At 28.8% G+C, this 26,215-nt stretch overlaps 1 protein-coding gene across 1 annotated transcript in view; it reads right to left on the bottom strand.

Annotated features, from left to right (window-relative positions):
- Positions 1–26,215, bottom strand: part of LOC117174912 (retinal homeobox protein Rx1-like) — a 159,478-nt gene that overhangs the window by 7,691 nt on the left and 125,572 nt on the right. The window contains exons 3-4 of the mRNA XM_033364363.1: positions 7,333–7,427; positions 2,708–2,883 (exon numbers count right to left, since the gene is read on the bottom strand). Coding sequence (XP_033220254.1) covers positions 2,708–2,883; positions 7,333–7,427 — 271 coding nt within the window. The remainder of the gene's footprint in view (positions 1–2,707; positions 2,884–7,332; positions 7,428–26,215) is intronic.

Below are 26,215 nucleotides of genomic sequence, written 5' to 3' on the forward strand. Positions count from 1 at the left end.
TAAATTATTTTCAAATCCTTGGAATGACTTTAATTATCTGAATTCAGGGAGAATTCAGGGAATCCAGAGAATTAAAGGAATTTCGATAATTCCTTAAATTCGCAGAAGTTCATAGAGTTAGTTACATTCAAAGAATTGAGGGAATTCATAGAGTTTTTGGAATTCACAGAATTCTTCGAATTTGCAGAACTTTACACATTTCGAGACTTTTATATATTGACAGAATTCCTTGAATTCTCATAATTCTTTGGATTTACAGAATTCCTTGAATTTACACAATCCCTTGAATATGAATGCGTGGAATTAATGGAATTCGGAAAATTGAAAGAATTCCCAGAATTAAGAGAATTTCAAGGATTCAGTAAATAAAGAGATTTGTGGAATTCATAGAATTCAGGGAATTTACGAACTCCAGAAAATTCGCAAAATTCAGAGAATGAACAAAATGCACGAAATTCATATATAGAATTTACAGAATTGATAGAATTCACTGAATGCAAAAAACGGCAGATAATTTTGGAAATAAAGATAATTAAAATAGTTCATAAAATATGCAGCATTTAGGAAATTTAGAGAATTAACAGAATTAAAAGAATTCACAAAATGAAGAGTACTAAAGAAAAGGAGAGATTCATAGATTTCAAAGAATTGATGAAATTTATGGAATACAAGAAATTTAGATAATTCACGGAATTCCATGAATTATGGAGTTCCTTGAATTGACAGTATCCTTTAAATTATTTTAAATTCTTTAAATCCTTTAAAATTATTTGTATTCTTCTCGTGAATTTCTTACATTATTTTTAAGTCTTTGGAATTACTTAAATTACTTCAAATTGAGATAATTTAGGGAATTGAGACAATTTTAAGAAATAATGGAATTCATAGAATTAATGAAATTCCAAAAATTAAGGTATTTCCGAAAATTTCAAGTACTCCCAGAATTTAGGGAACGAAGGGAACGAAGAGAATTTACGGAATTCATAGAATTCAGGTAATTTACAGAATCCAGAAAATCCACAGAATCGAGAGAATTAATAGAATGCACAAAATTCACACATAAAATTCACAGAAATTATAGAATCCAAGGAATTCAAATATTTAAGAGAATTAAGCGAATTTAGAAAACTCAGGGAATTTAAGGAATTTAGAGAATTCAGAGAATTCGGAGATTTTAAGAAATTCAAAGAATTTACGGACATAAGAGAATTCCGGGAATCCAGAGAATTTAAAGACTTCCGAGAATTTAAGGAATTTCGACAATTCCTTGAATTCCCAGAAGTTAAGGAATTCATAAGTTCCTCGTGTTAATAGAATGCAGGAAGTTTATAGAGTTAGTTGCATTGAAAGATTTGAGGGAATTCATAAAGTTCTTTGAATTCACAAAATTCTTTGCATTTGCAAAATTTTATACATTTGGAGGCTATTCTATATTTGCAGAATTCCTTGAATTTACACAATCCCTTAAATACTTCTAAATTCTTAAATTTTTTAAAAATTCAGAGAATTCACGAAGTTCAGAAAAAGCGTGAATTTCGCGGACTTCAGAAAATTGAGAAAATTTCTCAGAATTAAGAGAATTTTAAGAATTCAGTAAATAAAGACATTTTCCGGAATTCATAGAATTCAGGGAATTTACAAACTCCTGAAAATTCGGAAAATTCAGAGAATTAACAGAATGCATCAAATTTATATATAGAATTTACAGAATTGATAGAATTCACGGAATGTAGAGATGGAAGAGAATTCAAAGAATTTAAGCAAGACAGAGAATTGAAATAGTTTATAAAATACGCAGAATTGAGGAAATTCAGAGAACTAACCTGAATTACTTTAAATTGAGATAATTCAGAGAATTCAAATACTTCATAGAATTTATGTAATTCAGAGGATTCATGAAATTCAAAAACCTAATAGAATTCTGATAATTTCGAGTATTCCCAGAATTTAGAGAATTCCGGTAATGAAGAGAATTTACGGAATTAATACAATTCAGTGAATTACCAGAATTTATAGAATTCAAGGAATGCAGAGATTTAAGAGAATTCAGTGAATTTAGAAAACTCAGGAAATTCACGGAATTCGAAGAATTTAGGAAATTGAGAGAATTTACGAAATGATGAGAACTCAAGTCGTGGATTTAAAAAAATGTATGAAATTTAGATAATTTGGAAAAATTACGGAATTAAGAAAACTTACAGAGTTAGGGAATTCATAAGAAAATTTAGGAGATTCAGAGGTCAGAGAATTCAGAGAATAAAGAAAATTTCAAAAATGTAGAGGATTCAGAGAATTTAGAGAATTCAGAGAATTCAGGAAATTCACAGTATTCATAGAATTAAAAATTTCAAAGGAATTCTAATATTTAGATAATTCTGAGGATTTTAGAAGATTTGAATAAAGTTAGAAGAATTTAGAAGAATTGAAAAGCATTTAAAGGCATTGCAAGCGATTCAAGTGAATTCAGCGGAAATCTAGTAAATTCCAAATGTTTAAAAATATTAATTACTAAATCTATCTTCTGTTTGTCGCATAGATTTGCTTACTGAAAAGAGAGGAAAACTAAAAAAAAAGAGTGGTTCTTTCAGAAGACCAATGGCTCTTTTATGTGATCACTCCAAGAGTTTTTTTTTTAAATAGAGGTTTAGATATATTTTTTCTCTGTATTTTATAGTTTATTATATTAAATTTTAATTGATATATTTACCGGGAAGTGCAGCTACTGAACTGACGTCTGGTGGCGACGGAAGTCTTCTGGAGGACGTTAGGTAACTTGGATAACCAGTATGAGGGGCAGCTAAAAATCCAGGAAGGGCACTAAGAAGTCCTGGTGGTGGTAACCAAGGATCTCCTGGCAATCCCAAAGCAGGTCCACCAATACTTCTACAAAAAAGGAAAAAATCAAAATTACTTATTTTTATCTATGATAGATTTCTAATATTTATTTTTACATATCAAACTTTAATCCATAAAAAAAATTTTTTTCTGATGGTTTCATATATAGAGAACTTTTTTTTCAATGTTCAGTTTCATTTTTAAAATTTTTAATTCAGCAATAATCATTTTGTATACGATTGGTATTACTAAAATACTTCACTTTACAATTTTTTAAATTTTAGATCTTGATTTTTAAGAGTAGATTCTTAATTTAAAGAATTTTTAAAAGCAGCTTGAAAACTTGAAAATTACAAAATGAACAAGTCAAATTAATGATTTATAAACTGATAATGAAAAATTAAACAATAATTGATTTTATGAGACGATGCTGAATCTGTTTCGAAATTAAACAATTAACAGATTTTAACGTTGAAAATAAAAATGCTTCAATTCGGAAGTAAAATCAATGTAAACGTCCAACTGAAACTTCATAAACTATTTTTCATTTCTAAATAATTGAAAATACATTTCGTATCAGCCTAAAATATTTCATTTCAAGCCCATTGAATTTTTTAATTAAAAAAAAATGGAATTCAGATATATTGATAAATATTTGAATGCACATTAAAAATAAGAAATTGCAATTCAAATATTCAAAAGCAAATAATTTTGTATTAAATTATTTGAAATATGAATTCTGGAATCGTTAAAATTTGAAATTTGGATGAAAAAAGGGTTACATTTTTATCTTTAAATTACAGTTAATTAATTATAAATTTTAAAGATACAAAAATAAAAATAATTCAACTCAAAAGTATTTTTAAATTTGATTGAGTTTGAAGCAAGGAAAATTTATTTTTTAGTATTTTGTGATTTAGGAGGATAATTTTTTTATTTTCACATTTTTATTGAGCTGGAACGAAAAAATTGTGGTTATCATTTTTTTATTATGAAAAGCCATTCTTTATTTTAAAATTTTTTATTGAGTTTCAAAGAAATTTTTTTTTCTTAATTTTGTTTTTTTATTTTTTTTCAAGATTGTTAAAAAAAATTAATCTTCTTTACTTGCGGGTTCTACTGTTTTGTTTAAAAGAATTAGTTGAATAAGTTTGTTAAGAAATAATTGTTTTTAAAAGATTTAAATTCTTACTTGAAAATTCATCGCTCAAATTGAAATTTTCACTTTTTAGTGGAAAAGCTTATTTTTAAGAAGGTTCAACATATTTTGATAACATTTTATTTATATCGGGAGTGAAAATTTTTCATTTGATGAAAATTTATCGCTTTGGTTTGAAAATTCTTTTTTAAAAAATAAATTTCATCTTTTTCGATTGATATATGAACAAATTTACAGTCCGAAAAATTAAGTTTTAATGAAAAAAACAAACTTTCAAAAAAAACTTTCATTTCGAAAAACGAATCTAAATTTAATCAATTTTTAGCCACAACGTGAAATTTCTACAAAACTGTTAAATCTTCAGTTTAAAAATTTATTTTTTAATAACAAAAGGAAGAAGAAATTTCAACAAATATTGTAAATCTTCAACCAAAAGAATTCACTTTTAAGAAATAATTTCAATCAAAATGTTGATTTCTAAAGTATTTCAACTTTTAACGAAATAGTGGAATTTTCAACCTAAGAATACAAATTCTTAACCTAAAATGTAATAGTTCATATTTTTATGAAAACGTATTTTAATTAAAAATTAAAATTAAACATTTGGATTTTGATAAAAAAAATAAACTTTTAACAAAGCACTTGCATTTTCAATTAAAAAGATTAATTTTAAATTAAACATTTAAATTCTGAAATAAGAAATTGATTTTTTACAAAAAAGATGAATTTTCAACCAAATACCAAAGTTTTTGAAAAAAATAGTCAAATTTGTAAATCAAATAACTGTTTCATTCCGTTTATAAAACATTCTATGTTATAAGTATTACAAAATTAAAAGAACAGTATTTAAATGATAATTATCAAGGACAATAAACAATTATTCAAAAAATAGTCAGGGAATTTTGAAAATTAAGTTCTTGGACACTACGGTGGTCCAAAAATGCATTAGACATTTTTTCTTTTTTCATTTTAATGGGGATCCCCCAGAAATTTGTTCGAATCCACACAAAAATAATTGCATTTTTTTGTTTTGAAGAAAATGAACCCATGAAGTTTAGCACGTATTTCCCATGAGAAAAAAAGACGTTTTTGTCAATCTTTTTCAGAATCCACAATATTGTTTCAATCGAGTTGAAACTTAAAATTTCTCTTCACAATGAGCCATAGAATACGAATTATATATTGCTTTTTAAATATTAACAACATAAGTTTTTTTATAGGATCCCAGAAAATTCCCATAAGTAAAAAAATGGGTTTTACGGGTTTTTGGCGCTAATTATGACCATTTTTGCGTTTTTTAAAATACAAACTGTTTCTGAAACATGAAATATAATTTCATACTGATGCTTAGATATTCACGTAAATAGTTTAAACAATTTATTATTGTTTTTAGCAATGTTCTCATAGAATGGAGTTAGAAAGACGCGATTTTTTCGAAAACTTTTCACTTGTTATCCAATTTTGAATTATAGGGAAGTGATATTTCACAAATGTTAACAAGTAATTAATTAAGGTCAAGAAAATTAATTGTTTAAATAATTTATTATTATTATTAAAAATATTATAATTAAATAATGTTCTAAAGATGACGTTTTTTTCTGAATCTTCTGGCATTTTGTCCAATTTTTAATAGGAGTGAAATAAAAATGAATTCAAGTTAACGAAAATAATTGTTTAAATAATATTCTCTTTGCTGAATTGTTAGAATATTGTGGTTTTTTTCTCAAATTTTCAACTATTTGTATATGTTTTATTAGGCAATTTTTCCCTTTCTGTCCTTTTTTCACTTAGTGAGGTAATAATTAATGAAAGTTAACAAAAAAGTTATTTAAAAAATGTCATTTTGTTCATAACAATTTCCTCTTAGATAAGTGCTAGAAAGTTGTGGTTTTTTTATAAAATATTTAACTTCGGTTCACCTGATTATTCATTAAAAATTAAGAATTTAACATTAATAATCTCTTTCCTTTTTGTGAATATGTTTTTCTCAAATAAAATAGATATTTGAAATATGCTTCAAATTTTCCACACCAATCATATTGAATACAACTTTCCCTTGAATAAGTTACGCAGAGACTTCGGTGAGGTGTCAGAAATGCAGCAATTGCCTGAAAAAAATTTCCGAAAAAACCGCAGCTATTAGACTTCTACAGATAAAGATAGTAATAAACAATAATAATATGTTTATAGAATTATTTTTGCTGAACCTAATTAATTATTAAGTCACGACTAATAAAAAATAGTCAAACAGTTGAAAATTTTAGAAAAAACTGCAACATTCTACCAATTAACCAAAAAAAATATTAAAAATGCTAATAAATTGTTCAAACAATTCTTTTTTGTAACTTTAATTCTTTATTACTTCATTACTATTGACAATTGGACAAAAAGACAGAAATTTCAGAAAAACGGCATCTTTCTAGCATTATTCACATATAATATTAATAATAATAATAAATTGTTTTAGCAATAAATTTTCTTGGATATAATTATTGCTTAACTTATATTAATTGAAAATTTGACTAAAAGTGCTTTTTTAAACTTCAATTTTGTACCATTATTCTAAAAGAATATTATTAATAATAATAATAAATCGTTTAAACAATCAATCTTGTTAACATTTACAAATCATAACTTTCCTCTAATTGAAAATTGGACAAGTGGAACATTTTTGAAAAAACCGCGTCTTTCTAACTCCTTTCTATGAGAAAATAACTAAAAACAATAATGAATTGTTTAAACAATTTATGTGACTATTTAATTATTAGTATAAAATGGTCTTTAATGTTCCAGAAACAAGTACCATTTCAAAAAATCGTGAAAAAAGTCATAATTAGCCCAAAAATCCAACAAAACTCATTTTTACACTTATGGGGTTTTTTTTGGGACCCTATAAAACAGGATTATGGCGATATTTGAAAAGTGATATTCTATTCGTATTATATAGCTAATTCTGAAGAGAAATGTAGAGTTTCAACTCGATCGAAACAATATTAACTATTCAGAATAAGATTTACAAAAACCTCTTTTTTTTCTTATGGGAAATACGTGTTAAACTTCAAACGGCTTGCGGTACCTATAAATGTTATTAAAAAAAATTAATTTATTTTCGTGTGAATTCGAAAAAATGTCTGGAATGTTCCCAGAAAACTGCGAAAAAAAAAAATTTGGACCACCCTATCTAATTCTACTAGCAATCACTAGTAAAAAATTTCTCTAAATTAAAAATTAAGTACAGTTAAAAAGGCCAGGGGTGGGGGAGAGGTAGAAATATTTTTTTCATTTCTGGTATAGAGTGTAATGAAAAACTGAGCTAAATTTATAAAAAAAAAACTTGCCTCATACTCGCATGATGATATTCGCTGATTCCAAGCCTGGCGGCTTCCATTTTCTCCTGTCGGCGCCATTTCGCTCTCCTATTTTGAAACCAGACCTGTAACATAAGAAAAAAAAACCGTTAGCCTTTTCATAATCGATGGATTGTTTTGCAAAATAGAAGTGTCGTTGGATAATTGAGGGCAATTTTTGAAATAGGGTGGCGGTTTAATAATTACTAAATGGCCTCCATTTGCCGTGCATACATTATTCAGAAAATGTGAAAAAAAAATTTAGGTCGCCACTAGCTGGCACCAATGTACCAGGCTTAATAATCTTGTGCCACTAGTGTTGTAGCACTTTAAGCCGGGACGAACCACGCATTATCATAATGACGCACGGGCGTATCTATCCCCTGAAATCTTCGGTAGCGGCTAATTAGTACTTTTAACTTCTGTTCTACTGCGTACGCGTGTACATATAAGTATAGATTATTTGGTCCCGCTTGAAAAAGGTTCTCGTCTAGGAATTTTCTGAAAAAAACTGAAAGGAATAATGCTCGATAATAGAAGGACATTGCTTCTAATTGTGAAACAATCTTCATTTTCATTTTTCTTTTCAGTGACTGTAGGCTTTTGTAATTTAAAAGATGACTACAACAAACTGAGGTAAACTTTCCGCGAGGTGAACTTTCTGGAAAGTTTGTCTCGCGGAAACTTCGCCTCGCGGAAAGTTTACCTCACGGAAAGTTTGCCTCGTAGAAATTTCACCTCAGCGTGGAGTAAGCTACCTTTCGTTTAGCCTACTTCACCGATGACCTGCAAAATTTCGGATCCTCAGTTTCTTCTGTGTTAGGAAACCTCGATCATAGAGGCAAATATGAAACAAACTTAACTTTCATTTTAATTTTCAGTGATTTTTTACCCTCGTAAATTAGAATTCTGGTGGGATTCAAACAATTTGATATATACAGAAGAAATATATTCTTCTAAACAGCTGAGGTGTTTCAGGCGATTAGAAGAAATCAACCACAGAAAATAGAAATGTTAAAAAAACGAATTTCCCACAAAATATTATAAATTTGATATTGATTCTGAATTTTTAGCAATGTATTACATTTTTTAACCAAAAGAAATTAATTATTATTTAATAATTATATTTAATAATATTAATATTAATAATTATTATATTTAATAATTATAAGAAAAAAAAATGCATTTTCAACCAATTATTTGAAAGGTCGACAAAATAGTTATACTATCAGTCATAAAAATTTTATTTTTTAAAAATGAAGCGAATTTTTAATACGGTAGAGTAATTTTCTACAAAAAATCCAAATTTTCAACAAAATATATAAATTTTCAAAAGAATATATAAATTTTTAACCAAATAGTTAAATTTTCAATAAAGATGATGACTTTCTCACCAAATGAGATGCTAGTTTCTAAAAAAATTTTAGTAAATAGAGAAATTTTTGAAATGAATAAGATCCATTTTCACCTATAAATGGTGTGGTTCAATTATTTCTTAAGAAAAACAATTTTCAATTAAAAACGAGTTTAAACAAAAAAGATAAATTCTCTAGAAACCAATATCAAATTTTAACCTCAGAATATGAATTTTTAACAAAAAAAGGTAATTTTGAACTAATAAATGGAACGTTTAACAAAATAACCCAAATTCACAGTTTAAAAAATTAAATTTTTATATAAAAAATAAAGTTTCAAGAAAATACTTAAATCCTCATCTTAAAAAGAATCAAAATAAAACAAAATATCACTTTTTAACTGAAAAATGGACTTCATAACAAAAAAGATGAATTTTCAACTATGAAACAGTGAAATTTTGAACCAAAAAGTTTATTTGAAACTGAAACGGATTCATTTTTATCTAAGTTTTATCCATTTTTAGTCACAAAGTCAAATTTCTAAGAAAAAAAAAAACAGTTGAATTTTTAGTTAAGAAAATTAATTTTTAACGAAAAAAAAGAAAATTTTAACTTAAATTATGAATCTTCAACCAAGCAAATTAACCTTTCAGAAAAAAATTCAATCAATCTGTTGATTTCACAAGTATTTCAACTTTTAACTAAGTAGTGGAACTTTTAACCTAAAAAGATCAATTTTTAAACATAAGATGGCATACTTAATTTCAGTGCAAAAATGAATTTAAATGAAAAATAAACATAAAACATTTGGATTAGACCCAAAAAAAGTTTTTATTAAAGCATTTAAATTTTCAAATTTCAAGATTAAGTTTTAATTAAACATTTGAATTTTGAAATGAAAAATTGGTTTTTTTCACGAAAGAGATGAATTTTGACTAAAATACATAAATTTTCAACCAAATGGTTAAATTTTGTTACTAAATTGTTGAATTTCCGAGCAAAAAAAAAGTAATTTATGCAAAACAGTGGAATTTTTAACAAAAATTTAATTTTAAACCGAATAAGGTCAATTTCGATGCAGAAGGCAGTCGCATTTTGAACCAAAAAGGTGAAATTTCTAACAAAAAAATAAAATAAAAATAATTTTTTACCGAAATTATAAATCTTCAACCAAAAAGATTAACCTTTAAGAAACAATTTAAAACTAATAGTTAATTTTTTAATCCAAAAAGAGGAATTTTCAACAAATTAGTTGAATTTTCTGTTAAAAAAATTAATTAAAAAAAAAGAAACGAACTTTCAACTAAAATTGTGAATCCTCAAACAAGTATTGGAATTCTTAATCTAAAAAATGGATTTTTTACTGGAAACGTATTAGTTAATTTTTTAACAAAAGAATTACAATTTCAAACAAAAGGAATTTGGATTTTCAAAAAATGCAACAAAAAACTTGAAATCTCATCTAAAAAAAATTAATTTTGAATTAAACGTTTGAATTTTTAACTAAAAAGTCGATTTTCCAATAAAAAAGATGAATTAAAAAAAAAAATATCTACCAAAATGTGGAAAACTGATCAAAAAACTTAATTTAAACCGAAATGGATTAATTTTAAATTAGACAGTTGCATATTTTTCAAAAAAGGTTGAAATATCAGAGAAACATAGTAAGGAGACAACGAAAATTAAAAAAAAATTATTTTGACAAGAAAGGCACAGTATATCAATCAAATTTTTGAATTTTAATTAAAAAAGGCTTACTTCCCTGAAAATATTTAAATTTTCAACCAAAAAGTATAACTAATATTTTTTGTCACAAGAAAATTAAGCCCTTTCATGAAAAAGTAATTAAATTGTGAATTTGTTTACGAAATTTTTTCCAGTGCACATTAATATTTGTCACGTAGTATACAAAAGATGTAGATTTAAATTAAATTAAAAATTAAAAATTAAAAATTAAAATATAAAATACATTCCGAATCACGAAAAAATTCCTTTTGTTCATTAGTTTGTTTCTAACATCAAAAATATATATATTTTTTTAATTTTGTATCTACTGAAAATTTATTTCATTTAGTTACTGCATGGGTTTATGACCTGTTTTATGGAATTTAAAAGTAACTAAAAAAATTGCATTACTGTAAAGTTGGAAAAAAGCTTAAGCTTTGTTGTTAAGTAACAAATTTTTATTTGATCGTCATGAAACATTCACAGTCACTGGTTATACCTAGAATACTTACTGTAAAAAAAACAACAAAATCCGTTAAAAATTGTACTCACAGGCTATTTTTGATCATAAAGGGGAACATTTTTTCAAACTATGCATACCGACTCTATGTTTTTCATAATAATTCGATATTCAGTGAACATTTATAAAGTTTCTTTGGCTTATTAAAACAAAACAAAAAAATTACGATTTATTTTACGTGTCTTCGAAATTTTTACCATTATTTGCCTAGATTTTGTCAAAATTGGCAAAATTGAGAAATTAGACCGGTTTTTTTCACTCACTATCTTATTCTCAATTTATTAAAAATACAATAAGTAGGGCTCATTTCAAGCCGCATTTAATCAAATTTCCCATTCTTTTTTAGTACTTATTCTATCTCATTTCGTTTTTGGGATATCATAAGAAAAGTGCTAGTTTTTTTTAAGCCTGAAAAAGGCGACAGTGACACAGGAGTCACCTGCGTCCTAGACGGTATGGGACTCAGTCCTAGACGGTATTGGGCTCAGTCCTAGACGGTATTAGACTCAGTCCTAGGCGGTTCCGTAAATTCTTCCAAAATGCATAAATTTTCTTTAAATACAAGTTCTTAACATTAGACGCCACTAGCCCCTGATTTTGACCGTTTTTGACAACTCTGAAAGTTTCAGGAAGGAAGAAAGTAAGAGCAGAATTTCAGTTTCAGTCGAGTTGGAAGTCTGGATAAAGGGAAAGGAGGAGAGTAACCGAGTTTCTTTTCGGCGAGGCTGCCTGCTCGCGAGGAAAGTGGCTGGAGGGTGAAATGTCTGGGCGGGGCAGGGCGGTCCACCCCTAAACTAGCTTGTAAGAAAAGACAGGGGTGAAAGAGAAAGAGAAACATCAAGAGAATCAGGTAGGAAGAGAAAGATGGAAAGAGAGAAAGAGGTCCACCCTTGAGCGTCAAGAGAGTAACGAGCTTGAGGGTGAAATCGAAAGTGAGCGCCGAGAAACCCCCAGCTCCGGCCCCGGTTTCAGTAGGGGGTATGATCGGCCATGTTGATTTCTTTATTGTAACATGGCTGCTGCTGTTGGCAGGTTACTTCCAAAGTCTATCGCACGTTCTTAGAGTGATGCTTATCGAGCTCGCCTTTTCGAATTATATGAATTATTCAATAAGTACGTTATGCCTACCGGATATTTTAAGATTGAAAATTTATAAATGGTAACTAGAAGTTGTACAGAATTTATTAAAGTTTTCGTATGATTATTTGTTAAATTGGTTTACGAAATTGTGCAGGTAATCGTCCAATCTGGGTAATAGCTGATTACAGCAAACTGAGGTAAACTTTCCGTGGAAAGTTTACCGTTTGGTGTAATTAGCTATTAACTCGCTTGCATAATTGCATGCAACATTTCTTATTTTCTCTGTAGATTTTTTTTTTATTAATTGATCTATTTTAGTGGAAAATCTATTCTTTAGTTAAAAATTCAAATGTTTAATTCAAAATTAATCTTCTTTAGTCGAGATTTCAAGATTTTTGTTGATTTTTATTTAAATACAAATTCTTTTTATTTCAAATTGTACTTTTTTTGATAAAGCATTAACAACTACGTTTTGAGTATAAAAAATCATTATTTTTAGATTGAAAATTTCATTATTTGGTTGAGGATTCATAATTTTAGTTGAAAATTCTTTTTTTTTTCAACTTATTTTTTTGACAGAAAATTCAACTGTTTTGTTGAAAATTCCTCTTTTTGGATTAAAACATTAACTATTTGTTTGAAATTTTTTCTTAAAGGTTAATATTTTTGGTTGAGGATTTGTAATTTCAGTTAAATTTTTTTTTGTAGAAATTTCACCTTTTTGGTTCAAAATGCGATTGCCTTGTGGATCGAAAATATCCTTATGCGGTTTTAAATTAAAACTTTGTTAAACAAAAATTAATCTTTTTTAGTTGAGATTTCAAGGTTTTTGTTGACTTTTTTTGGTTTATTTAAATTCTTTTAATTTTAATTTTAATTTTTTTTGTTAAAACATTAACTACTACGCTTTCAGGAAAAAATCCATTTTTTTAGATTGAAAATTTCACTATTTGGTTGAGGATTCATAATTTAAGTTGAAAACTCGTTTCTTTTTTTTTTGCTGCTGTTTGTTTTTTTTAAATAATTTTTTTAACAGAAAATTCTTTCTGGATTAAAAAATTAACTATTTGTTGGAAATTTTTTCCTAAACGTTGATCTTTTTGTTTGAAGATTATTAATTTCGGTTAAAATTTTTTGTTTATTTTGTAGAAATTTCACCTTTTTTGTTCAAAATGCGATTGCCTTCTGCATCTTTGTAGTTGAAAACTCAAGTGCCTTATTGAAAGCTTTTTTTTAGGATAATCCAAATGTTTAATTTTGTATTTCAATTAAAATACATTTTTGTAAGCATATTAACTATTACATTTGGCATTAAAAATTCATATTTTTAGGTTCAAAATTCCACTGCTTAGTTAAAAGTTAAAATACTCGTGAAATCAACAGTTTAATTGAATTTTTTTCTTCAAAGTTAATTTGTTTAGTTTTGGATTGATAATTTAAGTTAAAATTTGTGTTATGTTTTGTTAAAAATAATTTTCTAATCTAAAAATTTAACTGTTTTCTAAAAATTTTACTTTGTGACTAAAAATTCATAAAACTTAGATAAAAATGAATCCGCTTCGGTTTGAAATTAACTTTTTGGTAAAAAATTTCACCTTTTTATAGAAAATTTTTGTTTTAGGCACGAAAATTCAACAATTTGTTAAAAAATTAAATTATTTGGTTGAAAATTTCTGAAATAAAAATTTAACCACGACATTTGTAAGTGAAAATGGATCTTCTTAAGTTTAAAAATTTTTCTATTCAATAAAAAATTTTCAAAAACTAGCATTTCATCTATTGTTTAAACTGTTTAGTTAAAATATTATGTGATTTGTTGAGAATTCATCTATTTGGTCAGAAAGTCTTCATCTTTACTGAAAATTTAACTATTTGGTTAAAGATTTATATATTTTATTGAAAAAATTTTTTTTGGTAGAAAATTACTCTTCTGTATTAAAAATTCGCTTTATTTTAAAAAAATATAATTTTTATAACTGATAATGTTACTATTTTTTGATCTTTTAACTGATTGGTTAAACATAAAATTTTTTGTTAAAAATGTATGGTATCAAGCTGCAAATTTAAATCTTTTCTGGAAAATTAATTTCTTTCTATTAAAAAATGTAATACATTGCTAAGAAATTCAGCATCAACATAAAATTTAAAATATTTTGTAGGAAATTCGTTTTCTGAAATTTTCTATTCTCTATAGTTGGTTTCTTCTAATTGCCTGAAAGGCGTCAACTGTTTAGAAAAATATATTTTTTCCGAATATATCGAATTGCTTGAATACCACTGGAATTCTAATTTATAGAATTTATTGAAGTTCTTGAAAGATTAGTTGTTAATTTGGTTTACGAAAAGGTGCAGGTAATCGTCCAAGCATGGGAATAGCTAATTACAACAAATCGAGGTAAACTTTCCGTGGAAAGTTTACCTCAGTTTAGTGTAATTACCTGACTATTATCCCGCTAATACAAACTTTGAATTAATAATTATTTTCCCGTGTTTACTAGATTCTTGAGGAACATTCTTTTCAAACCACATGCTTTTTAAAGCACATGCTTTTCAAGCAAGTGGTTTTGAGAATCATTAAATCCTTTCCGATAATTTATTTCATACATTGTTTAAATTTGTAAAAATTATTTAACTTTTGAAAATAGTATTGACGCGCCATTTTTACTTTCGTGAAAATTGCCAAATCTACTTCCAACTATACACTTTGTAACAATACAATTGATTTTTCTTTCAAATTTGGAGATCTTTGGACGAAAAGTATAGAAAGAAGGTGTTTTGCCGTATTTTATAATACATATATGTGAAAATTTGTCACTGAGAAACAAAGAAATAATCAGTTTGAAATAAAAATTTGCGCGGCCATCTTGAATTTTTTCAGAATTTCGAATTTTAATTGTCATCGAGTGCTTTCTAATAAATAAATCTTCCGCTTCCAATAATTTGATGAGATTTCGTTATTGATTGTAGAAATAGTAATTTTTGTTCAAACTTAGGGATCTGTAATTCTGTACATTTTAAGGCCATGTGACGAGTGGGTCACGTGACAAGATTCCTACCTTACCCTCACTTTTTTTATTTCCCAACTTATTTTCACACGAAACACCACATCGAGCTGAAAATCTGGGATACTTAACAAGAAGCACTAAGAAAGGTGGGTCTGGTTCTGAATTTGTATAATTATGAAAAAAGTTTTTTGTTGTAAATAATTATTTTTGCTTTTTTCATAATTATTAAAATTTGGAATCAGACCCACCTTTCTTAGTGCTTCTTATTTATTATCCTAAATCTTTAACTCGATGTGGCGCTTCGTTTGAAAATAAGTTGGGAAATAAAAAAAGTGAGGGTAAGGTAGGAATCTGGTCACGTGACCCACTCGTCACATGACCTTAAGAGAAAAAAAAATTTCATGTAGTTAACCTAGTCTAGCCTAGCCCAAGTCTGGAACAGAGAAGAAACTTGGCGATTTCTGCACGTGATCTGTCCTGGCTCTTTAAAATTTCTGACTAATTCTCAAATTGACGTATCCTTGAAAAGAAAAATGACTTTAAAAAATAGAGGAAATAAAATAGAAAGCAATGAAGAAACATCTATTAGCTATTTCGAAAACTGATTTTAAGGAGTGTTTCCGAAAGTGGGAGGATCGCTGAAAAAAGGTTTTGGCTTCCAAATGGTACAGCACTCAGAAAAAAGTTTGGTTGATCCAACTAAAATTTGTTCGGATTAAACAAATAAATTCATTGCTACATGGTCAATCAAATGTTTGGTTGATTAAACCAAATTTTTTGGTTTGCAAAGTTTGGTTGATTACAATAAATATTTTGGTTGATCCAATCAAATATATCAGTTGATCCAAACAAATATTTTCCTTGAATCAACAACCATATAATCAAAGATCGTAAAAAGTGTATGGAAAAAGCCCTTCTTATTAACTAAAACTTTTCATAGGCACCACTTGCAGTAACAGAAAACCCAACTTTCACCAAATCTGACAGAAAGGCTTTTTCTATACATTTGTTTGAGTTTTCTCATCAATTATGCATTTCTAGGTTAGATTGCCTGCACCGATGAACTTAACTGTACCCTGCGAACTAAAGGTTGTACTATTATTCAAAATGTTCGGGATGTTGTTACAGACCCCAGTTTTGCAATAAATTTGATACTCTAAATATCCGGGTGTTCCTAGAAACAATTTTTTTTTAAGTTGATGTTGTTGATCAAATTTATTCGTTTTGATTTATAATCGTTGAGTCAACTCAATCTTTTCTCTGGGTGTACTTTGCAGGGGACATCATCACTATTAACCAGCATTAACTCTAAATCCCGGTGAAGATCGGACACTTTCCGGACATACCTATAATATTCAATTTACCTCATTTGTAAGAAAACGAGTGAAATCCAGCAAGAGCAGATGGGATTCTAATAGAATAATAAGCAACAAATTGAGTGTTCGTTCTTGTTGTGAATGTAATGGTGATGGTCTGAGAGGAACTATTTTCAAGACAACAATGAAAGACATTGTCGGCTCATCAGGACGATATTCCGCTTATGACGAGAAGCAATTTTCTTTCGTGCTTCGCAGCAGAGAAAAGGCTATGGACAAGATGCCACGTCGGAACGATGAGAAAATAAGCGAATTTCCACTTCACCCTCTTATCTCTCAGAAGGAAGGGTGACGCCAGAAGAAGATGAGGGTAGGGGTTGAGGGGTTGAAGGGCAGAAGGTAAAGATTCCAAGAGAAGGAGGAAGAGGAGGAAGAGGAGGAGGAGGAGGAGGAGGAGGAGGAGGATGAAGGTAGTAGGTGAGTTGCAGGTGCGGGAGAGTTTCGTTCTCTCCGTGCGGAAATATAAAGAACAGCCTAACGCGGCTTAACCTTTTTAGGTTGTAAATTTATTACGCAGGGAGGGTAGGTGGGTGTCTTCCTTCGTCCAATGCTACTTCCTCGGCAAATGATATCGCGAGATAAACTCGTTGGGATAGCACGAATGCCAGGGAATCGAGATAAAATGGAAGTACCTAATTCAGTTAAATTAAAATTGAGAGCCAGATCGCAAGGTATTCACTTCGCGGATGTCTTCTCGAGAGAACTGGAGACTGAAATACACTCCGAGTGATGGTATTATTATGGCGAAGGTAACAAGTGTTTGTCAGTTAATTTTATGCCACTCGGATATTCAGGATTTGAATATGGGGCTTCATTATGTCTCAACTCAATTTTTAAAAAGATGATTGCTTGGAATTAGGTGTCTTCGGAGTTGTTTGACGTGATAAGAAGGTTTTTAAAAACTGTTTTGAGAAGTCGTTTAGAAATAATGGGGAAATTTCGGGAATTAGCTGATTAGGTTTCAGCAAAATATAGAACATTTAGTTCGATATTTAGTCTATATATAATCAAAATTATGTTGCGATTAATGAAGAACAATAATTTCAGGTTTTCATCAAAAGTAGACTTGGTTCAAGTTACTTGACATTTTCCCTAATGTGGCGCAGTCCTTATCTGTCTTTTAACAATAAATCGAAAAGGATATTATAATAGTAAAACTTAAAATTGTAGTAAAATAAGTTGTTGAAGAAATTTTTTAAAAGTTTTAATCATTAACATTTATGCTAAAAAGCTTTTCAAAAAATTTATATAAAAAATGTTGCATACCTAGTTAAAGACTGCGGGGAAGCAAATTTACGAATGTAAAATAATGTTACTATTTCAAGAAAATATATCTTCATGTTTGGTGTCAAATTTAAATAATTTCATCAATCATGAAACAATTAATTATCCACAAGGCCTCAAGATATTTATTAAACAAAAAAATGTATAAGTTTACTGCAAAATATTTCACTTTTTATTCATTTCGTCTCGCTTTGCAGATAACTAAAAAACTTCAATTAATCAAACTTTTTAGGATAGACATAAAACATTTACTTCTAATTGTATAATTTCCCCCCCCTTTTTTCGGAGCTGCAATTATTTTCTAAAAAGAAGCTTAAGAAATTCTTGACCATTAAAGAAGAAATTATGAGTAGCTTAGAGAAACAAGCATCAAAAGGAAAACAAACATAAGCAAATTGATGATGATTTCCGCGAAAAAAAAGAAAACAAAATAGAAAAAGAAAAATCTAACAGGATTCATTCAACAGTGTTAGACTGGGAATCAGTATTTTAAAAAAATTTAATATCAAATCATCAAGTTTGAAAGAAACAAAAGTCATCTTCAAGATTGTCAATTTGCAAAAATTTAAGGTTATGTTAGCGTCTTACATCGGAAATGGGTATTTTTATTAAAAAATGATTAAATTTGAAAGAATACAAATTTGCAATGGTTTATTTATCCGGTTTTTACCAGTTTTTAACGGAAATTGACATTCTTAATAAATTAATTTATATTTAATGTTAATTTTTTTAAACAGTTCCGTTTTAAGTAAGAATTCGCACAAAAAATGGGTATTTCAATTAAAAATCGTTAGATTGCGAAAAAAGTTTAAATTTCTGATTATTATTCGGTTATTTTAAGGTTTTTTCTTCGAAAATAGTATTTCTAATGAAACATTATTAGATTACAAGGAATAACACAAATTTCCAATAACTTTAGGTTATTTTGGCCTGCTACACTAAAACTTGTACTTTTTAAATAAGAATCATTAGATATTGTTACAGCTTTTCACTTAAAATCGGTCATTTCAAACTGAAATCATGAAATTTTGAATAAATACATAATTTTGAGTAAGTTTTTTGTTATATTATGTTAGTATTTTTCACCTGAAACTGATATTTTCAATGGAAACTAATAGATTTAAAAAAAAATAGTTTAAAATATCCAACAACTTTGGGTTCTCTTGGTGTGTTTTACTTAAAATTGGTATTTCGAATCAAAATCAATCAATTTAATAAAATATTAATAATTTTTTCTACAATTTTAGATGAAGTTATTGATTCACATAAAAAATTGTTATTTTCAAACAAAATTGATTGTAATTACATTTTCTTGCGTTACTGTTTTACACTAGAAATTGGTCATTTCAAACAAAAATCAATAGGTTTGAAAGAAACTTACAATTTGAAACCATTGTTTGTTATTTCATGTTAATGTTTCTCGTCCGAAATTCTAATCTTAATCAAAATTATTATATTCGAAAGAATAATTAAAATTCCAAAATAATTTAGGTGAGGTTAGTGTTTCACCTAAAATTAATATTTTTAAATGAACTCAGTAGATTTCATTGAAGATTCATAATTTTTTAATAACTTTCGATTAAGGTTTTGTTTTACATAAAAAATTGGTATTTTTAAACAAAAATTTCAAAAAAGATTTAAAATTGTTGTGCAATATAATAAAATAATAAAACAGTATAACATTAATATAGTTTATAAAAAAATGTGCAATTTGGAATTATTTACGGTTATGTTACCGTGTAAAGTGGAAAGCGGTCATTTTGAACAAAAAAATCATTCAATTTTAAAGAAATTTCGAATTTTGAACCATTTTTTGTTAGCTTATGTTAGAGTTTTTTTAAATCGAAAATTGGCATTTTAAATAAAAAACATTAAGTTTCGTTAAAGTTTTATAATTTAAAAATAATGGTTAGTTACATTATTGATTTACATAAAAAAAATGCTGTTTTCAAACAGAAATCGTTATAATTTGAAGATTTTTGTTTGTTAGTATTTTTAATTACATCGTAATAATGTTTCAAACCCTTTACACAAGATTTAAAATTATTGTACAAATGCGGTATAATAATAAAACAGTAAAAAATTACTATGGTTTATACCAAATAGTACAATTTTAAAACAATTAAAGGTTATGTTACCGTTTTAACTGGAAAGCGGTCAAAACAAACCAAAATTATTATATTTTAAATAAATTTACAATTTAGAGCAATTTTTTGTTCCATGGTGTTTTTTACTTTTTTGAAAATTAATATTTTTAACAAAAAATTATTATTTTGAAAAAAACACATTTTTCAACAACTTTAGGTTATGTTAGTGTGCTTTAGTGAAAGTTGATATTTGTGAATAAAAATCATTAGATTAAATTGAAGATTCATAACCTAAATAGTTGTTACGTTATTGTTTTATATCGCAAATTGGTATTTTCAAGAGAAATATAATTTAGATTTTCTTTCCCATTATTTTAAATAATAGATATTAAGAAATGCAAAATTTTTGTATGGATAATAATTTTATATTTTAACTTAAAAAATATGTGAGATAAACAAAAATAATGACCAGCACGAAATAAAATTCCACTATTTTCCATAAAATTGATTTAAGTTGACAAAATTTAATTTAATTGACTTAAATTAATTCACTAAAATTGAATTCAGATTTGTTTAATTTTTTCTCATTTTACTTATTTTAATGATTGAATGAAACAGGTTTATTAAATAATAACTAAAAATATTTATTTTAATTTAATCAACATTTTTCGGAAGCAATCTAATTATAAGTTTTTGATCAGACACAGGACAAAATTCTTAGAAGGCATCAGGATTCGAACCCGCGACAGTGATTCTTACGAATTCTGAAATGTGGTCTAAGCACTTTACTTATTAAGCCACATTTCCTCCTTGTATTAAAATATTTTAATGAGTTTTTTCCAAGATTATCTAAGTAAACTATGATTTTCATTATGCTAAATTTAAAAAAAATGCTTAAATAAATGTTCTTCCAAGGTTTGTCTGGACCTAATAAATTATAATTAGTAATTTTGCTGTGTATAACAAATATTCCAAAAACATAAATAAACTAATATCTTTTTTCATCGTCATGATATTGTATTTATCCTTAATGTTACAAAGTAATTTCAGAAGTTTATTATAAATACACATTTTCAAAAAACGTAATTTTGTATAAGAACAAATAAATTTTGAAGACATCTCTAGTTTCTTCATGCAAATACTAAATTTTGGATATATCCTAATACTTTTCCATTCTTGCTCCTCAAATAAAGATATTCTTAAACTCACATAATACCTATCTTTCCCCTTTATCTGTTTGGGTTAATGCCAGTTAAAATGCCCCATGAAGGGTTACCTACATCGAAGCGAAGGCTTTAAGGACCTATGTAAAATAAAACGAAAAAAAAAAATAAATAAAAAGAAAAGATTTGGAAATGACACGGAAGCGTGAGATTTGTCGCGACACTTTGCTCTCTCGTGACAATCGCGACTCTTTTGAGGAACCGCCATGGACAATGAAAAATCTGCTAATACACTAGAACACTGACAATGCGCGCGCTCTCGCGTAAACATCGGGTCTGACCGGGTATACCTTTTACCGGCGCTAATCCAAAATCGACAAGAGCCACAATCCAGACATAATGCGATCATCGTCCTGGAACGATCGAAAAGCGCTCTGTCTATGCCCAAACTGATTTCTGTCGCGATATCCAAGCTCTTACTATTGTCAGTGAAGTGCTCGTCGCCTTATGTCGCGCTTAGGGTCGGTGGGTCGGCGTAGTTTTCAAAAACAATATGGCTTCTGTAACGATGTTAAAATTCTACTAACTGATGTTCACTGAAAAAAAGTCTTGATTCAAATTTATGATGGGGGCTTTTTCGAGTTATAAAGGGATAACGAAGACCAATGGAAGGCCTAGTCACGGTAAAAAATTTCGGGAATTTTCCCTATCAGTTTGTTGGAAAAAATTCCGAATTGGGTAGGGAAAACATTTCTTCCGAAAAAAAGGTAATTTTCCCTAATTTTCGGAAAATTTTCGGAATGAACAGGGAATATTCCCGAAAAATTAGGAATAATTCGGAAAGATTGAGAAATTTACAAAACCATAAGAAAATAGAAAATTTTTCTTATTCTTCTGAGAAATTGGGAATATTTCTGAATATTGTTTCACTTTTATTCTCAAAATTATTTTTCATGAAGAGTTAGGTAGGATTTTGGTATAACTTTATCTAGTGAGTATATAATTGTTGACAATTATGATTATTTATAACTAATGCTACTGCATTTTATTTTTATGATTTATGTGCAAATATTATTTTAAGTATGTATTTTACTGTATTTTTTACTTTTCTTCTTGTGAAATTTGTTGCATCAATTTATTGATGCTATCATTAGTTAAACTATAGTTCTAAAAGACTATATATATACGAGATGTGTTCAATAAGTAAGGTGACATTTCAATTTTCGCGGGCTACGTACATTCAAGTTTTAAATTTTTTGTTTTGTCGTGTTGGTACACTCGTCACGATCATATGTTCACAATTTTGACTATATAGCTCGTGTTGTTTTTATGGCAGAGGCGTAAAAGGTTAGAAGGGTTTGGTGTGCTCGGCGATTTTCTTCTTTCGAAAAAAATGGAGCAAAGAGTTTGCATTAAATTTTGTGTGAAAAAATGGAATCCAGTGCTCTAAAACTCTTGAAATGTTGACAGTTGCATACGCTGAGTCTACTCTGAGTAAGAAAAATGTGTATAAGTGGTACCAGCTGTTCCAAGAAGGCCGAGAGTATGTCGAAGACGAACGTCAAGTTCGGTGAAATGCGAAGGTTTTGCTCACTGTCTTCTTTGATGACCGTGGCGTAGTGCATCAGGAATTCTTACCACAAGGTCTTACGGTCAATAAGGAGTATTAACTTCAAGTTATGCGCCATTTGCGAGAGGCGATGATACGCAAAAAAAGGTCTGGAACTTTGGAAAAACAATTCGTGGCTTTTGCATCACGATAATGCACCTGCTCATTCATCGTTGCTTGTGAAAGATTTTCTGATCAAAAGCAGCACCACAGTCATGCCTCAGCCTCCATATTCACCGGATTTGGCCCCCAGTGACATTTTTCTTTTCCCAAAACTGAAGAGACCCATGAAAGGACATCGATTTTCAACGATTGAGGAGATAAAAACTGCATCGCTGAAAGAACTCAAGGCTATACCACAAAATGATTTTCAGAAGTGCTTCGATGATTGGAAAAAGCGTTAGCACAAGTGTATTATATCTGAGGGGGATTACTTTGAACGGGACAACATAAATATTGAGGAATAAATGAATATTTTTTGAGAAAACCATAAAGTCACCTTATTTTTTGAACACACCTCGTACATAGCAACAGTCGTCCGATATACCTGAAGGGGTTTCAAACCTTAAGTTGAGGGTGAAAATGAGTCATGGTATGAATGACTAAAAATTTTCCAGGATACTAATAGACAATTGAAACAGAAATCTGTATCTTTCAGGTCAGTTACCTTCGACCCTTTCGACAGAACAGTTCTCCGTTTTTAACTGAGTTGTGAGTGAAGTGTTTTAAAGCAGCCTTGAGTTTTGGAGTTTATAGCATCCGTCAGTAAAAGTACAAATTAAAAACCTGCATCAAAATTTTAAGGTAAGGCTATTGATTAATTTTTTTTGAAATAAATTTTGATGTCTGTTTTCGGAAAGTTTTCATTTTCCAGCTCATTCAAGGAACATTTAAAATACTGCATTTTCTTTACATTCCCATTGAAGAAACACAGTTGACGCGACCGAAATTATTTTCTCACCTTTATGAGAAGGCACGGTGATACAGACATTGTCTTCACTAATTTTTTTTGAGCTTAAGTCCGCAGGGCCGCTACTTATTATATTTTGTTTTAAAGTGTGAGGTTCGCCTTTTAGAACTACCTTACGGCCGAAAAAATTCAAGATTGACCAATTATACTTCAAACATTATTTTTGTTGCAGGATGCTTTTAAAAATCAATTCTCTACAGGGAAATAAAAGAGGAAGAAAAAGAAAATATGGGAGAGCTGAAGAAACTACGTCTGCCATGAAACTCATGCAAAAAATAGTTACATTTCAACTATTTGCCTAAATATTTCTCTGAAACAATTAATTTATTTATTTTTATTAAAGTAAATATACTTGACTAAAATATAATAATGTGAGAAAAAAATCTATATTAATTTCAAAAAACCCAAAACACACGGCCAAAAATTTCGAAACTTCCGAAATTTTCTCTATAAAAAGTTAGGGGAAATTCCATAAAATTAGAGAAAACTTCCGAAATTTTCCCTAAAAAATTTTAGGGAAAATACCCTAAAATTAGAAAATATCCGAAATTTTCCCTACGGAATGTTAGAGAAAATACCCGACAGTTTTCCGTAATTTTTCCTACGGAATGTTGGGGAAAATTCCCGAAATGTTAGGACTATTAGCTTGATGATTATGATGAAAAGACGATTGAAGTTTCTATATTAGTATTATTGTAACCAAGGCAGAAGCAACGGAGCTTTTTTGGCGCATCCTTAATTTTTTTGAAACGGTTCAGAGACAACAAAATAGTCCCAAAATTCTTACAACTGAAAAATAGTTTGGGAACATCTAAATCCAAATCGATTCTGCATAATACAAGTTTGCTTCTCGTTAAAGAAAGAATACAACATACCAAATTTCTTTTGCACACTACCTCTAAAAAATTATTAAAACTTCATCTTTTCCTATCAAATACCCTCAGATTTGACATTTGGTCCACATTGGACCGCATATCGTTTGACCAATCCCAACGGATTAAAGAGCTTTCCACCCAAAAACAAAAAACAAAATTTGACAAATTCCTTCCAGTAAAGCAAACTAAACTAACAAATACAGTAAAAAACATCTCTGACCACCCTCTCAACAATGAAATAATTTCAGCCTTATCTAAAGGACATAATTTTGCTGTAGCTCCATCGAAAATCCCAAAAGAAGAAATAATCAGCAATTTAGAATCCACAATATATACCCTTTCACCCGAAAAAGTAAATGAAATACGACGAAGGACGGCCAACATTTTACGCCAAGCTCAAGTTCCATCCTCAAACTTAACAGAACAAGAAAAAACCGCAATTAAAGAACTTAATCAAAATAAGGATATTATAATATTATCCGCAGACAAAGGCAACACAACAGTAATAATGAATAAAGAAGACTATAACAACAAAATCATGGACCTTCTAACTGACGATACATACAAAAAATTAAAAAAGGATCCCACAAAAACAATAGTCAGTAAAACAAAGACTCTTCTCAAAGACTCTAAACTTGACAGCCAAACAATATCCAACCTAATTCCTACTAATCCCATCTCTCCAAAACTTTACGGGCTTCCAAAAATCCACAAGGAAAACATTCCACTCAGACCGATCGTCAGCGCAATAAACTCAACAACTTACAACCTAGCACGTTTTCTCGCTACAAAACTAAATCCTTTTACAGGAAACTCCATCACTCACGTCCAAAACTCATTTGACTTTATTAAAAAGATACAACAGATTCACATTCAACCCCAAGACATCATAGTGAGTTTCGACATAGTATCTCTTTTTACAAAAGTGCCAATCTCAGATACAATTAATATTATTAAATCTTTCACAAACTTTCCTTCCGAGCTTATACCTTTGATAGAAAAATGTCTCAATAATACTTACTTCTCGTTCAATAACCAATTCTACGAACAAACCTCAGGGGCAGCAATGGGATCCCCTATCTCACCTGTAATAGCCAATGTTTTTATGGAACATCTAGAAACTAAAATCTTTAACCAAGCCAAACTTAAACCAGAATTCTGGTTCCGTTACGTTGATGACACATTTGTCATCTGGCGACATGGACGAGATGAACTAAATAAGTTTTTCGATTTTATCAATCAATTACATCCTAATATCCAGTTCACCATGGAAATAGAACAAAACGGAAAATTGCATTTCTTGGACGTATTAGTTTACAAAATATCTGATAACACATTAGGAAATGAAGCTTACAGAAAACCCACGCATACAAACAGATACTTACATGCCTCCTCCCACCATCACCCATCTCAAAAACAATCGGTCATCAACTCCCTTGTATACAGAGCTGTCTCCATAACAGACAAAGATAACTTACAAAAGGAATTAGAAAACGTTAAACAAATGCTAATACAGAACGATTACACAAACAAACAAATTGATAAATCAATGAGAAAACACACTCAAAAAAGCAAGTCAACACAACCTACGAAAGAAAGAGAGAGTAAAATGACCACCACTCTACCCTACATCCAAGGTGTCACAGAACAAATAGGAAGAATTCTCAAGAAACACAACATCCAAACTATATTTAAACCACCTGCGAGAATAGGACAACTACTAAATAACCCTAAAGATAAAAAGGCACCCTTCAGTGATCCAAGAGTATATAAAATCCCTTGTTCTTGTGGCAAAGTCTATATTGGAGAAACCGGGAGAGCGGTG

This window comes from Belonocnema kinseyi, chromosome 6 (genome assembly GCF_010883055.1).
Source record: "Belonocnema kinseyi isolate 2016_QV_RU_SX_M_011 chromosome 6, B_treatae_v1, whole genome shotgun sequence".
Lineage (NCBI taxonomy): Eukaryota > Metazoa > Arthropoda > Insecta > Hymenoptera > Cynipidae > Belonocnema > Belonocnema kinseyi.